General features: G+C 46.2%; 1 protein-coding gene across 1 annotated transcript; it reads right to left on the bottom strand.

The window, feature by feature from the left end:
* Positions 1–338: 338 nt before the first annotated feature.
* On the bottom strand, positions 339–13,355 carry LOC119283537. Its single transcript, XM_037563038.1, has 3 exons — positions 13,223–13,355; positions 1,879–2,355; positions 339–679 (listed from the first exon to the last, which is right to left on the bottom strand). The coding sequence occupies exons 1-3, from the start codon at positions 13,353–13,355 to the stop codon at positions 582–584; spliced, it is 708 nt and encodes a 235-aa protein (XP_037418935.1). The 3' UTR covers positions 339–581.
* Between the last annotated feature and the right edge of the window lie 1,675 nt (positions 13,356–15,030).

Raw genomic sequence — 15,030 nt, 5'->3', positions numbered from 1 at the left:
TCTTTTTAAAATTGTTTGCATTACACCACCTTGCGCAAACGTTTTCCTTATAGCGACTGTGTGGGATGTATATACAAACGGAAACGTTTAGCAGGGACTGACTGTGTCGGATGTACTTGCGGCCGGAAACAATTTCGCCATATAATTGTATTTTTTAGCACTACTGTATGTATTTCTGTATTTGAGTGCTCGCTGGTCACACATGACCTCATTTTGTCGAGCGTGTGTGCCAGAAGGGCATATCCCCAACGGTTTCTGGGTCGTGTGGGAAGGACCCCCTATCGCCCACACTCACTTGGCGACGGTTTCGAATGCCGTCGCGGAAAGGGGTTAAAACCGTTTATTTAGGACTGATGCATACCAGTGCAACACAACTCTAAAAATAAATAAGTCATACAAGCATCATAATACAAGCCGGGGGCCTTGAGGGCTCAAATACAAGTGCTCGATCATAGACGAGTCAGCGGAAGCAACAATATCTGAGTACATACATAAGTTAAACAAGTTGCCATAAGATGGCTAGTACAAACTGGGATACAGATCGAAAGAGGCGTAGGCCACTTGTCTGGGATCCTTCTAAACTACTTCCGGTCGTCATTGGCAGCCTGCACGTAGTAGTAGGGACCTCCAATGTAGTAGGATTCGTCGTCGGTGGCGTCTGGCTCCTGGGCTCCAATGTCTAGTCGCAACAACCAGGTAAAGAAAGGGGGAAATGGGGGAGCAAAGCAACCGTGAGTACTCATCCAAAGTACTCGCAAGCAAGGATCTACACTACATATGCATTGGTATCAATGAAAATGGTAGTATCTGTGGACTGAACCGCAGAATGCCAGAATAAGAGGGGGATAGCTAGTCCTATCGAAGACTACGCTTCTGGCAGACTCCATCTTGAATCAAATAGAAGGGAGTAGATGGTAAGTTCACCAAGTATCATCGCATAGCATAATCCTACACGGCGATCCTCTCTTCATCGCCATGTTAGAGAGCGATCACCGGGTTGTATCTGGCACTTGAAAGGGTGAGTTTTCTTAAGTATCCGGTTCAAGTGAGGGATGAACGGACTACGTATTCGAATTTGCCTCGTCTTTCTGAGCAACTTTCATATATAAATTATTTGCATATGATTTATGGTTTATTTTATATTAATTTTCAAAGTTTAAATGATTTTCTAGATTTCTAGAACTAATATTAATTCGAAAAATAAAACTGTAAATACTTTTGTCACCTAGTGTTACCTAGTGTTACTCTAGCCTATGAGTATGACAGTGGGGCCAATGGGGTGGGTTGACCTAGTGAAAGATTGAATAGTCAAAGGATGAATAGTGTAGGCAGGTCCCATATGTCATTGTCTATGAGTAAACTAGACTTTAATTAAATTAGATTAACTAGTAGTGGGGTCCATTGTCATTGGCTAGTAGTTAACCTAACTATAAATTAGCACCTAAGCTAATTGCACAGGCCGGTTATTGGTGGCTTTGCCCACAGACGCACACACCATGTGTTAGGCCATGGCCACGGCCATTAGTAGTGGCTGGAGCAGCAGTACGTAGCGGCCAGGAGCAGCTAGAGCAACAGCGGCGGCTGGGCAGCAGAGTATAGCAGCAGCTAAAGCAGCAGCAACATGGCAAGCATCGTCAGCAGAAGCAATAACGGCAGCAACGCTGCAGCGGGCAACAGGGGAGCGAGGTCGCTGACAGCGCCGGCGGGGCGCGCGGCCGTGGGCACGAGGGCGCAGGGAAGATGCGTGTGGGTCCGCATGTAAGCGCAGGGGGCGTGGGGTGCTGGTGTGGCTGCAGTCATGGTGGACGACAACGCGGGGGTTTCACGAGACGGCATGCATTCGAGCTAGGGGAGAGAGGGGAAGACGTGAGGGCTCACAGCGATGGTGAGTAGAAGGAGGGCGCGACGGAGATGGTGCATCCACAGTGGACGCCATGGCTTTGGGGAGGAAGGCTCTGGCGCGAGCTCCCCCGCTCGACATGGGTGCGGGCCTGCCGGCGGAGGAGGGTACGGGCGTCGCGTAGAAGGAGCCGGTGGTGTTGGCCGGCTTGCTTCGGTGGCCGACTAGGCGGGGGCCGCCGGTGACGAGGCGGTGGACGGGCGGCTCAGGTGAGCGCACACGCGCGCCGGTGAGCGCCGCCCACGACCGGGCGCGGAGATCTAGGTGGCGGTGCGAGGACGGCGGGAGGAGCTGCGGGGCAGCACGGCCGGGCGGCACGGCAAGGCGAGCATGAAAGTTGGTCAAGCGAGAGCGTGAACGCTTCCCTCTGTGGGTGGCGGCGCGAGGAGGAAAGAGGCAAGGAGCGAGGGGATCGGGAGAGATGGGATCGACCGAGAGGCTGGGCTCACGATCGGCTAATTTAAGGGGGATTTAGGCGGGCCTTGGGCCATGCTGTTGCCAGATGGTTAAAAGCCCGGGGTACTCTCTTATCTTATACCTTTTAATTTCCTTTACTGTTTTCCCTTTTCACCGTTGTTTGCATTTTTTTATTTGGCCACACTTGATCTTTTGTTCAATGTGAAATTGACCCACAATTACTTGCAATATTATGGGCTGGCACAAAAAGTTTCAAAGTATTTGGGAGAGCTCAACTATTTTTAGAAATTGAAAAGATCAAACAATTGGCCGCTGGTATGCTGTTGTAATTTCGGGTGGCATTTTAAGCATCTCCAAAATGTTTGTTTAATGTAAGACAATTATGCAGTGAATATTTCCAACCTAAGGAACATTTTAGTTTTTTGGTTTGAAGAAATTTTCTTTTGACTTTAATTTAAATTTTGAATTTGAACTCTATTTGGACTGAAGTGCGGTTTCGCAAATTAATTATGATGACATGGCACCATTAGTGTGCGATTATTTGTAGGATCGAAAATATGTCTAGAGGGGGTGATTAGACTACTTGGCCAAATAAAAACTTAATCTTTTTCCAATTTTAGTTCTTGGCAGATTTTAGCTATTGTAGGACAAGTCAAGCAATCATCACACAATTCAAGCAAGCATGCAAAGAGTATATTGGCAGCGGAAAGTAAAGCATGCAACTTGCAAGAATGTAAAGGGAAGGGTTTGGAGAATTCAAACGCAATTGAAGACACGGATGTTTTTCCCGTGGTTCGGATAGGTGGTGCTATCCTACATCCACGTTGATGGAGACTTCAACCCACGAAGGGTAACGGTTGCGCGAGTCCACGGAGGGCTCCACCCACGAAGGGTAATGGTTGCGCGAGTCCACGGAGGGCTCCACCCACGAAGGGTAATGGTTGCGCGAGTCCACGGAGGGCTCCACCCATGAAGGGTCCACGAAGAAGCAACCACCCACGAAGGGTCCATGAAGAAGCAACCACCCACGAAGGGTCCACGAAGAAGCAACCTTGTCTATCCCACCATGGCCATCGCCCATGAAGGACTTGCCTCACTAGCGGTAGATCTTCACGAAGTAGGCGATCTCCTTGCCCTTACAAACTCCTTGGTTCAACTCCACAATCTTGTCGGAGGCTCCCAAGTAACACCTAGCCAATCTAGGAGACACCACTCTCCAAGAAGTAACAAATATTGTGTAGGTAATGAACTCCTTGCTTTTGTGCTTCAAATGATAGTCTCCCCAACACTCAACTCTCTCTCATAGGATTTGGATTTTGTGGAAAGAAGATTTGAGTGGAAAGCAACTTGGGGAAGGCTAGAGATCAAGATTCATATGGTAGGAATGGAATATCTTGGTCTCAACACATGAGTAGGTGGTTCTCTCTCAGAACATATGAGTTGGAATTGTGTATGTGTTCTGATGGCTCTCTCCACGAATGAAGAGGAGGTGGAGGGGTATATATAGCCTCCACACAAAATCCAACCGTTACACACAGTTTTCCAATCTCGGTGGGACCGAATCAACAAACTCGGTCGGACCGAAAAGGTAAACCTAGTGACCGTTAGTGATTTTCGGTGGGACTGACATGCAACTCGGTAGGACCGATATGGTTAGGGTTTGGGCATAACGTAATCTCGGTGAGACCGATTACACAAACTCGGTGAGACCGAGTTTGGTAATAAGCTAACCAGAGAGTTGGTCAGGCAAACTCGGTGGGACCGATTTGCTCTTTCGGTGAGACCAAAAAGTTACCAAAGGGAAACAAAGAGTTTACATTGCAATCTCGGTGGGACCGATTCGCTCTTTCGGTGAGACCGAAACGTTACGAAAGGGAAACAGAGAGTTTGCAATCCCTTCTCAGTGAGACCGAGATCCCTATCGATAGAACCGAATTGTTAGGGTTTGGCAGTGGCTTATGACAAGTGAAACTCAGTGGCGCTGGATAGAAAGAATCGGTATGACCGAGTTTGGCTTAGGGTTTAGGTCATATGTGGATATGGGAAAGTAGTTGAGGGTTTTGGAGCATATCACTAAGCACATGAAGCAAAAGGCTCATTAAGCAACACCTCATCCCTCCTTGATAGTATTGGCTTTTCCTAAAGACTCAATGTGATCTTGGATCAATAAAATATAAAATGAAGAGTCTTGAGCTTTTGAGCTTGAGCCAATCCTTTGTCCTTAGCATTTTGAGGGTTCCACTTTCACATCCATGCCATGCCAATCATTGAGATTTCCTGAAATAGTCATCTTGAAATAGCATTAGCTCAATGAGCTATATGTTGTTATGAATTACCAAAACCACCTAGGGATAGTTGCACTTTCAATCTCCCCCTTTTTGGTAATTGATGACAACATATAGATCAAAGCTTCGACAAATGATAATAAGCATGAAATATATCGTCGCTTTGAGAAGTATGTGACAAGTAAGAGCTCCCCCTAAATTTGTGCATATTTAAAATTTGCTTTGGACTGCAAATGCACAAAGAGTTAGAGTCATGGGTTATTCTTCCATGTCACATACATCTTGGTGGAGCGCTTAAAATGGTAAGAATGAAATACATGCACTCATCACCAAGAATAGTGAATGATCACATAAGATAGATAAGATGATAATATTAAGAAAACATTAAGTGTAGCTTATGATCAAACACATGATCGTCAATGTCTCACGAGCAATGACATAGTATCTCACACAAAAGCAAACAAAGTTCGAAAAACCACCAAATAAAACAAGAGAGAATAAAAGCAACACTCTTTCTCGAAGCCTATGATCTATACATTTTCTCCCCCTTTGGCAACAAGTTACCAAAAAGTTCCTAGAAAATGCATAGTGCTAAGTCGACACTCAGGCTTGATCTTCAGGTGGTGGTGTAGTCCGGAGCACTCCAAGGACGAAGCCTTCTGTAGACGTGGTCGGAGTCGAGGCTGAAGTGGACGCTGGAGCTGGTGGAACTGAGGCTGTAGCTGGTGCAGACGTGGTAACTGGCACTGCAGACGACCTCGGACCTCGTGGCACTCTGGCAAAGGCATCAGTTGTAGTCTTGCCTCTCCTCTCCTGCATGTCATCCTGGAGCTGCTCCACTACAGTCTGAATCTCTGTCACTTTGACATCCAAGTCATAGAACTTTTGTTCCATGATCCTCTCTAAGCTTGCTTAGTTCTGAGTTAGGGTGGCTAGTCCTTGCTCAATCCGCAGGGTGGATGCAATCAAGTAACCAAGCTGCTCTTGTTTGGTTTTCAGGAAATATTCAGATGCCTCCTCTTGAGTAGGCATCTTGGCAGCTTTCTCCTTCCTCGCCTACTCCTTCTTGGCTTGTGCTTGGGCAGATGATGGCTCATTCTCAGTCATGACCACTTGATTATCTTCAAAATCTGGATGAATGGGCAGATGTTCTTTATCCAAAAGGTATATGCCTGTGCCCATCTTGGAGTTGATCAGCTCCTGGATCTGAGGGGCATATCCACAGCTCCTCTTCTGGTCTGCTGCAGTCCTCTTGATTGTTTCTACGATGAGGCTCATGACTTTGAATTTCTGTGGCACGTCAAAGATATGAAGCAAGTTGATCGCGTGGCCCCTGATCATCTTGTGATCACCTGACTTGGGAAATAGAGTGTGCCTAAGGATCCAGTTAATGGTTGGCAGCCCTGACAGAAGATAATGCACAGACCCAAACTTGAAAGTATCAAGTGCCTCGTTTGGAATTTCCTTGTACATACTGGACATAGAGTTGTGGTCCATCTTCTTCTTGGCATAGATATCCAAGTCATCCTCATGCTCCTCTGGGGCATTGATGAGCTGTGCCCACTCAGCAACAGTAGATTGGTACCTCGTATCTTCAGACATCCATGTGATCTTTCCATCTGGGTAGAAATGTGTTGTGGAGTAGAATTGCATAATGAGTTCCTCGTTCCACTTTGTGAGCTTCTGCCCAACAAAGTCTACTACTTCACAAGCATTGAAGCTGTCATACACTCCAGGGTAGTGTTCTTCATTGTCCTTGATGTACTCCCAATTGACCCATCTCATGTCACAAACTATGGGCTTCTTGTCCAACAAAACTGTCTCATAGAAATCTTGCTGTTCCTTGGTGTGAAACCTGTAATCAACAGCAGTTCTTCTCCATGAAGCATACGGGTCTGCTTCTCTCCACTTCCTCAGCCCTGAGTCTCTTCTGAGCTTCATGTCCTCAGCCACAGGATGAGCATCATTGTGGTATGGGATCTTGGGCTTGAGCTTTCTCAGAACATGCTCTTCATCATCTTCTTCAGCAGCTTCAGGCACTAGGGCCTTGTTCTTCTCAGTTGCAGGTATGCTCCTCGTATTTCTCTTTGGTGCTGTCTTGGGCTTGGAGGCAGCTTTGGGTGCTTCTTTGGGCTTGGATGCAGCAGCCCCTGATCTTACAGCATCACCCATAAGCTTAGGTGCCTTAGGTGCTGGTGCAGCAACCTCTTCTTTTTCCTCTTCTTCCATGATGGAAGCCTTTCCAAGCACTCTGGCTACGGTCTTCTTGACCCTTTCCTTCCTTTTCTTTCCTTCAGCAGCAACTGGCTCTATGGTTGCAGGCTTTTCAGGAATCTGAGTTGAGGCTCTGGCCTTTGGCATAGGCTGCCTGCCTGCTGGCCTTTTGATCTTCATCCCTGGTTTTATGCCCTGTGCTGGCTCAACTCTCTTGGAAGTTGCTTCCTCTTCTGCCACATAATCCTCATCTTCTGAGTCTGAGGTTCTCTTCTTTCTCTGTCTTGTGGCAGCTTTAGGCAGATTGCTAGGATTGCTCCTGCTGCCATCATCTGAGGAACTTGAGGGACTAGTGCCCTCACTCATCTGCACTTGCTGCTCTGACAAGTTCTAGCTATCACTTTGGTCTGGCATGATGCAAACTCTGACTGCTGACCCTGTGAATAGGTTATAGATGAGATAGAGTGGATAAGCATCACAAAATGCAGAGATTTTTTGCAAAAGGATAATTCAAAAACTTAGTTTTAGTTTCCCACTGAAAGCATCTCGGATCTACCGATTTCTAAACTTGGTGATACCGAAGCAGTTTTGGCACCTAAACTAGTGAACTCGGTCAGACCGAGTCACAGTTCGGTGGCACCGAGACTGCTAGGGTTTCACAGAGTTCCAAAATCGGTCACACCGATAAGTAATTCTCGGTCAGACCGAGTCTCACTTGTGCAATGGCATAAGCCAAATCGGTGGAACCGAGTTTTTCAACTCGGTGGGTCCGAGATTGTTTCAGCGGAAACCTAACCCTAAAATTTTCGAATTAAACCTAATCTACGAGTTCATTGACTGGATAGAAGTTTAACAAACGTGGCAAGAATCATGATGATCACAAATGTGCTAAGAATCGGATTGGGGAATAGCACAAAGATCGAGTCCATACCCTAGTTCGGCGGAGACTCGCTACGGCGGCAACGGTGGGGTTGAATTTCCGTTGACGGCGACGGAGACCAGCGACTGGAGGCGGCTGGTGGCGAGGAGACGATCCGGAGACCAAGTTGGCAGAGCAGGCTATCGCGCGGGCGAAGGGGTTCGGAGAAATTTCCAAATTTTTGCCCGTGACTATATATAGCCCGACCCTGTCGGTGTGACCGAGTGGAACAACTCGGTGGCACCGAGATGCAAAACTGTATATAGTTGTTGCAACTCGGTGTAACCGAATGGTTCAAATCGGTTGCACCGAGATCGAAAACCTAGATCAACTTAATGATCTTGGTAGGACCGAAAGTAGGGTATCGGTCAGACCGAGAATCATAAAGAGGTTTTGGGAGTTTAAGTCTATGACGAATCGGGGACTCCGAGCGCTCCTCACACAGAGTGGTTCGAATTTGACTTGATCAAATTTTGTGATGTAGCGTGAATAGAGTTTGAGACGAGAAAAGCATAGATAGCTAGAGGAGGTTCTTAGGCATTCTTGTCCATCCACTTTGCAAAAGGAAATAAAACCAAACAATCAAAACAACAAGTGGATGTCCTCGAATGAGTAAAATATGCAACCAGCATGCTCACACAATAAGATGGCAAATGAAATATGTGACAAGGCATGCACAACCAATTCTAGCATCTATCAAGCAATTTGCGATGACAAGGTCATCTATATATGAGTATATTGACTTAGGAGTCAAGTGAGAACACTTGATCATAGGTCATACTCATCGTTTAAGCTCAAGTGGGGTTACCACTTTTACATAAAGCATTGTTGTGTTCACATCTTTAGAGTTGCTTTAGCTCAAGTCTTAGAGTAAAGCTCCCCTAGATGTGATATCCCCCCTTAGAGGGATGAACTAACCTCGGGTTTTGTCGATGATGACTTCATGTAGATGTTGAAGATGTGGATGCTCAATGTTGATGTAGATCACTTGGAGCTATCCATTTGAGTGAATTGCACTTTCAATACCTACATGGGTTAGTCCCACAAGGAACAAACAAGGATATCCATAGACATAGAGTGATGCACACACAAGATGATGTCCATGAAAACTTTTAGGTTACCTTGTCCCTTGTCTTACCAACAAGAGGGTTTGTGACTCCTTGAACTAGTGCGAGATGTGGAAGTTGATTGCACTTGTTCTTGCCAAAATGATAAGAGTGAAGTATGTTGGCGGAGTCACCCTCAAGAACTCTCTAGTTCTTCTTCTTTTGGATCCACACCATCTTGATGGGAATCCTTGGAGTTGTAGTCGTACTTGATGAAGTGGAACTTGAAGTAGTCTTGGGAATCCACTTGACTAAGGTCTTAGGAGCTTCTTCAAATGCATCAATTTCCTCTTGAAGCTTGTCCTTGCCTTTTTGCTTGTAGTCTTGTGGTGGAAGATCATCTTGAGCTTGTGTCCCCTTGAAAGAAGTATCATACTTCTCTTGTTGAGGAACAAACTTTGTCTTGGGGTATTGATCTTCTTCCCACTAAACTTCATTGGCATTGAACTTTCGTTCAAAACCAACACCTTGATTCTTCCGGTGCATTCCTTGCTTGCGCACAATTTCCTCGAATTGCTTACTCCCGGCAAGGCTTTTGTACACTCCTTTCTCTATAATTCCCTTCAATAAGATATTTTCTTGCTCAAGTGTAACTTGGCTAAGAGAATCATTAGTGGAATCAAGAGAACTACTAGAAGCAACAATATTGGATTTAGCATGATCAATTGACGTTTCATCATAGTATTCATCACTAGAGTTGTCAACAAGCAAATCATCACCTAACAAGTCATCTTCATCGCTATTGAAATCAACATACTCGGGGTGTGTTACCTTAGGACCTTTGGCCATGAAGCATCTTCCAATTCCTTCATTTGGTGAGTCAAATATGTCGTAGGAGTTGGTTGACACAAGTGCTAGACCGGCAACACCTTCATCTTGAGTATCTTCGGAGTCGGAGTGATAACTTCTCTCGGAGTGGCTGTCGGAGTCGGAGCCGGATACCCATTCACCAACATGAGCTTGATGTCTTCGTTTTGTGTAGCTCCTTGATGATTTTTCCTTCCTTTCCGAATCCTTGCTTCTCCGTGAGTATCTTCGTTCATAACGATCATCTCTACTCCTTCTCTCTCTTGGTGGTGATTCTTTGCTTCTTCTTTTTGGAGAATCTTCTCTTCTCTTGTAGGGAGCCGTACACTCATTGGAATAGTGTCTGGGTCTTCCACAACTGTAGCAGTTTCGCTCTCGACTAGAAGATCTTTTGTCATTGTAGGACCTTGACTTGAAGCTTCTATCTTTGCTTCTACTCTTGTAGAACTTGTTGAAGTTCTTCACCATTAAGCTCAATTCTTCATTGAAGTTTTGTTTCTCACTTGATGATGTAGGGGCTTCACATGAGGCTTTGTAGGCACCACTTGATTTGTTGTGAAGTTCCTCTTTATCCTTAAGTGACATCTCATGAGCAACAATTCTTCCAATCACCTCCGTTGGCTTGAGATCTTTGTAATTGGGCATCATTTGGATCAATGTGCACACGGTATCATATTTTCCATCCAAGGCTCTTAGAATCTTCTTGATGATGAATCTATCGGCCATCTCTTCACTTCCTAAGCCGGCAATCTCATTTGTGATGAGAGCAAGCCTAGAGTACATTTCAGCGACATCTTCACCATCCTTCATTTTGAACTTGTCAAGTTGACTTTGAAGCACATCCAACTTGGATTCCTTGACGGAGTCGGTACCTTCGTGCATATCAATCAAAGTGTCCCAAATTTCCTTTGCATTCTCAAGACGGCTGATTTTGTTGAATTCTTCGGGGCACAATCCGTTGAAGAGAATATCACAAGCTTGAGCATTGTATTGCAACATCTTCAACTCATCCGCGGTAGCTTCACGGTTTGGTTCTTTCCCATCAAAGAAGTCACCTTGCAAACCAACACACACAATAGCCCAAACGGCGGGGTTATGTCCAAGAATATGCATTTTCATTTTATGCTTCCAACTAGCAAAATTAGTACCATCAAAATAAGGACCTCTACGGTGATAATTTCCCTCGCTAGACGCCATACTCTCCTAGGTTGTGAAACCAAGGCTATGACCACCAAAAGCTATGGAGATCAAAGCAAATGGAGACCAAAGCTCTGATACCACTTGTAGGATCGAAAGTATGTCTAGAGGGGGGGTGATTAGACTACTTGACCAAATAAAAACTTAACCTTTTCCCAATTTTAGTTCTCGGCAGATTTTAGCTATTGTAGGACAAGTCAAGCAATCATCACACAATTCAAGCAAGCATGCAAAGAGTATATTGGCAGCGGAAAGTAAAGCATGCAACTTGCAAGAATGTAAAGGGAAGGGTTTGGAGAATTCAAACACAATTGGAGACACGGATGTTTTTCCCGTGGTTCGGATAGGTGGTGCTATCCTACATCCACGTTGATGGAGACTTCAACCCACGAAGGGTAACGGTTGCGCGAGTCCACGGAGGGCTCCACCCACGAAGGGTAATGGTTGCGCGAGTCCACGGAGGGATCCACCCACGAAGGGTAATGGTTGCGCGAGTCCACGAAAGGCTCCACCCACAAAGGGTCCACGAAGAAGCAACCACCCACGAAGGGTCCACGAAGAAGCAACCACCCACGAAGGGTCCACGAAGAAGCAACCACCCACGAAGGGTCCACGAAGAAGCAACCTTGTCTATCCCACCATGGCCATCGCCCACGAAGGACTTGCCTCACTAGCGTTAGATCTTCACGAAGTAGGCGATCTCCTTGCCCTTACAAACTACTTGGTTCAACTCCACAATCTTGTCGGAGGCTCCCAAGTAACACCTATCCAATCTAGGAGACACCACTCTCCAAGAAGTAACAAATGGTGTGTAGGTAATGAACTCCTTGCTCTTGTGCTTCAAATGATAGTCTCCCGAACACTCAACTCTCTCTCATAGGATTTGGATTTTGTGGAAAGAAGATTTGAGTGGAAAGCAACTTGGGGAAGGCTAGAGATCAAGATTCATATGGTAGGAATGGAATATCTTGGTCTCAACACATGAGTAGGTGGTTCTCTCTCAGAATATATGAGTTGGAATTGTGTATGTGTTCTGATGGCTCTCTCCATGAATGAAGAGGAGGTGGAGGGGTATATATAGCCTCCACACAATCCAACCGTTACACACAGTTTTCCAATCTCGGTGGGACCGAATCAACAAACTCGGTCGGACCGAAAAGGTAAACCTAGTGACCGTTAGAGATTTTCGGTGGGACTGACATGCAACTCGGTAGAACCGATATGGTTAGGGTTTGGGCATAACGTAATCTCGGTGAGACCGATTACACACCGAGTTTGGTAATAAGCTAACCAGAGAGTTGGTCAGGCAAACTCGGTGGGACCGATTTGCTCTTTTGGTGAGACCGAAAAGTTACAAAAGGAAAACAAAGAGTTTACATTGCAATCTCGGTGGGACCGATTCGCTCTTTCGGTGAGATCGAAAAGTTACGAAAGGGAAACAGAGAGTTTGCAATCCCTTCTCGGTGAGACCGAGATCCCTATCGGTAGAACCGAATTGCTAGGGTTTGGCAGTGGCTTATGACAAGTGAAACTCGGTGGCGCCGGATAGAAAGAATCGGTATGACCGAGTTTGGCTTAGGGTTTAGGTCATATGTGGATATGGGAAAGTAGTTGAGGGTTTTGGAGCATATCACTAAGCACATGAAGCAAAAGCTCATTAAGCAACACCTCATCCCTCCTTGATAGTATTGGCTTTTCCTAAAGACTCAATGTGATCTTGGATCACTAAAATATAAAATGAAGAGTCTTGAGCTTTTGAGCTTGAGCCAATCATTTGTCCTTAGCATTTTGAGGGTTCCACTTTCACATCCATGCCATGCCAATCATTGAGATTTCCCGAAATAGTCATGTTGGAATAGCATTAGCTCAATGAGCTATATGTTGTTATGAATTACCAAAACCACCTAGGGATAGTTGCACTTTCACTGTAGATGAACTACTGGCGTATTACAATCGCCAGAATAGCCGGCACCACCCCGACGAACCACACTGCCGCTGCCAGCACCACCAAGTGCCCAGCAGCCTCCGAGGGCGCCTGCCTGCCCAACACCACCCCCACCACTAGACAGGGCTGCCACCAGAGACTTTACGCGCTGCACCGCCAGAGCTCTGCCGGACGAGATCCCATCTGGGGTAGGGAGGGAAGAAACACCGCCCAAAGCTGTCGCCACCCAGGCAGCACCACCGGACGAAGCAAACCTACCACCGCCACCTCCGTAGAGCAGGGCTGTCGCCAGAGCCTAGGCGCGCTGCGCCGCCAGAAGCTCCACAGACGAGATTCCATCGGGGGAAGGGAGAGGGGGCCGCGACGCCCGAGCCGGTGCCACTGCGCTTGCCATATCTGGGCCGCCCGGACTTCCCAACGCTTGCGCTACACCTCCGTGCGCAGCCGAGCCGCGCCGCAGTGCGCTCTCCAGGCACGAGATCCGCGCGTGTCCGCGCCGCGACGTGCGCACCAGAACCATCTCGCGCCGCGACCGGCGTGCCAGAGCCATCCTACGCCGCGCCATTGACTTGCCGCGCCGCCATCTTTCCGCGCTGCCACAAGCATTGCGTCCCCACGCACTCCCGCCGAGGCGAACGACCCGCGCCGCGAAGCCCAGAAACGGAGGAGGAGAGGGGCCCCGCCGCCGCCAGGCCGCGCGGGCTTTGTCCGGCGACACATGCCGGCGGCGGCGAGGGGAGAGGAGCCGGAGGTGAGGAACCGGTGGCGGCAGCTAGGGCTTACTCCCGGGCTGCCCGCGGGAGCGACACGGGAGTCTTCGGAGAATGGTTGGCCCTAAAAAATTCAAGTGTGAGATCGTTGTGTGAGAAGAATTTTGTACTACATATAAAATATAGGGTATGTTATCGTGTATCACAGCATGTGTACATCAACCATAGAAAATAAAAAGAATAATAAACATGTGAGACATGATGAAGATGAATAGAGTAGAGAAGATACGCGAGATGGTGCAAAGCTGTGATGAATTTTTTGGGCAAAGCTGTGGTCCAAAAAAGCGATGGGTGCTCCCTCACCCTCAGCAGGATACGCGCTAGGCACCAAAGCACAGCCCACAGATGAGATGATACCGGTCACATGACATCCAGCAGAAAAGAAAAGGGGCAACCAACAAGAAGACTAATTTTTATAAGATAATATAATAGTACTTCCTGCGCCCGAAAAAACTTGTTTCAAATTTGTCTCGATGTATCTAAACTAACTTGATGCTAGATGCATTTATTTGAGAGACAAACTTTTTCGGACGGAGGGAATGTGTACTACTAATATAATGCAGAATATGGCGAGACCAGTAATAGCAGAATATGGAGGAATACTAGTTTAGTAGGATTGCCGTTAATGGAAACAAAGATGCTTTTTCCAAGGCAAGGCGATGAGGTGGACAGACGCTCGCAAGTGGCAACATTTGGAGGCGGACGGCGACAACAGAGAGAGGCGGCCCGAGATCATCTACTCCTAGCTAGCATCCGTCGGTCCCCAGCACAAAGTTCAACTCAGACAAGTAAACAAGGAGCCGGTTCTGGAAATAATAAATAAATAAATGTGGACGAACAGGTGCATATCCAAAGCCATACACAAAGAGAGGAAAAGAGTTAAAAGCACTTGGGAGTCCTACAACTTGCTCTGGATGTGGTGCTTTAGTCTTACAACTTGCAATTTGACTCTACCCAGTCTCCGAACTTGCATGAAATGTGCAAATTTGGTCCTGACGAATCACAGAGCGACAAGTGGATGCCTGGTACCGACCTGTGATGCTCGGATAATTAAGCTACAGTAATCTCACTTTAACGAGCCACGTCACCTCCGTTATTGTTGCTAATCTCGCGTTAGTTATAAAAACCGATTCAAATTCAAATTCTAAATCAAGCAAACAATAAAAAATTTCAAATATTAAAACTAAAATGTTCATAGTGAGCCATTTAATTCATAGGAAATTATGGTGGGAAAACCAAATTTTTATAAAAGGTTTAAATGCACTTAGGTAATTAAAGCAGTAGGTAAAACAATTAAATAAATGTCTCTATTTTATAAAGTATAAAAATATCCTATTTAGTTGCCTGAAATTAATGAATCAGTAGCATAACCATTATTGCTAAATTAGGACCTACTTTTAGGTTTTATAAAACTGTAATAAATCAAAACAAAATAAAAACAAAATAAGAAAGAGTAAAAAAACAAAACAA

This window comes from Triticum dicoccoides, chromosome 4A (genome assembly GCF_002162155.2).
Source record: "Triticum dicoccoides isolate Atlit2015 ecotype Zavitan chromosome 4A, WEW_v2.0, whole genome shotgun sequence".
NCBI classification, from domain to species: Eukaryota; Viridiplantae; Streptophyta; class Magnoliopsida; order Poales; family Poaceae; genus Triticum; species Triticum dicoccoides.
This window is presented reverse-complemented; position numbering and strand designations above follow the sequence as displayed.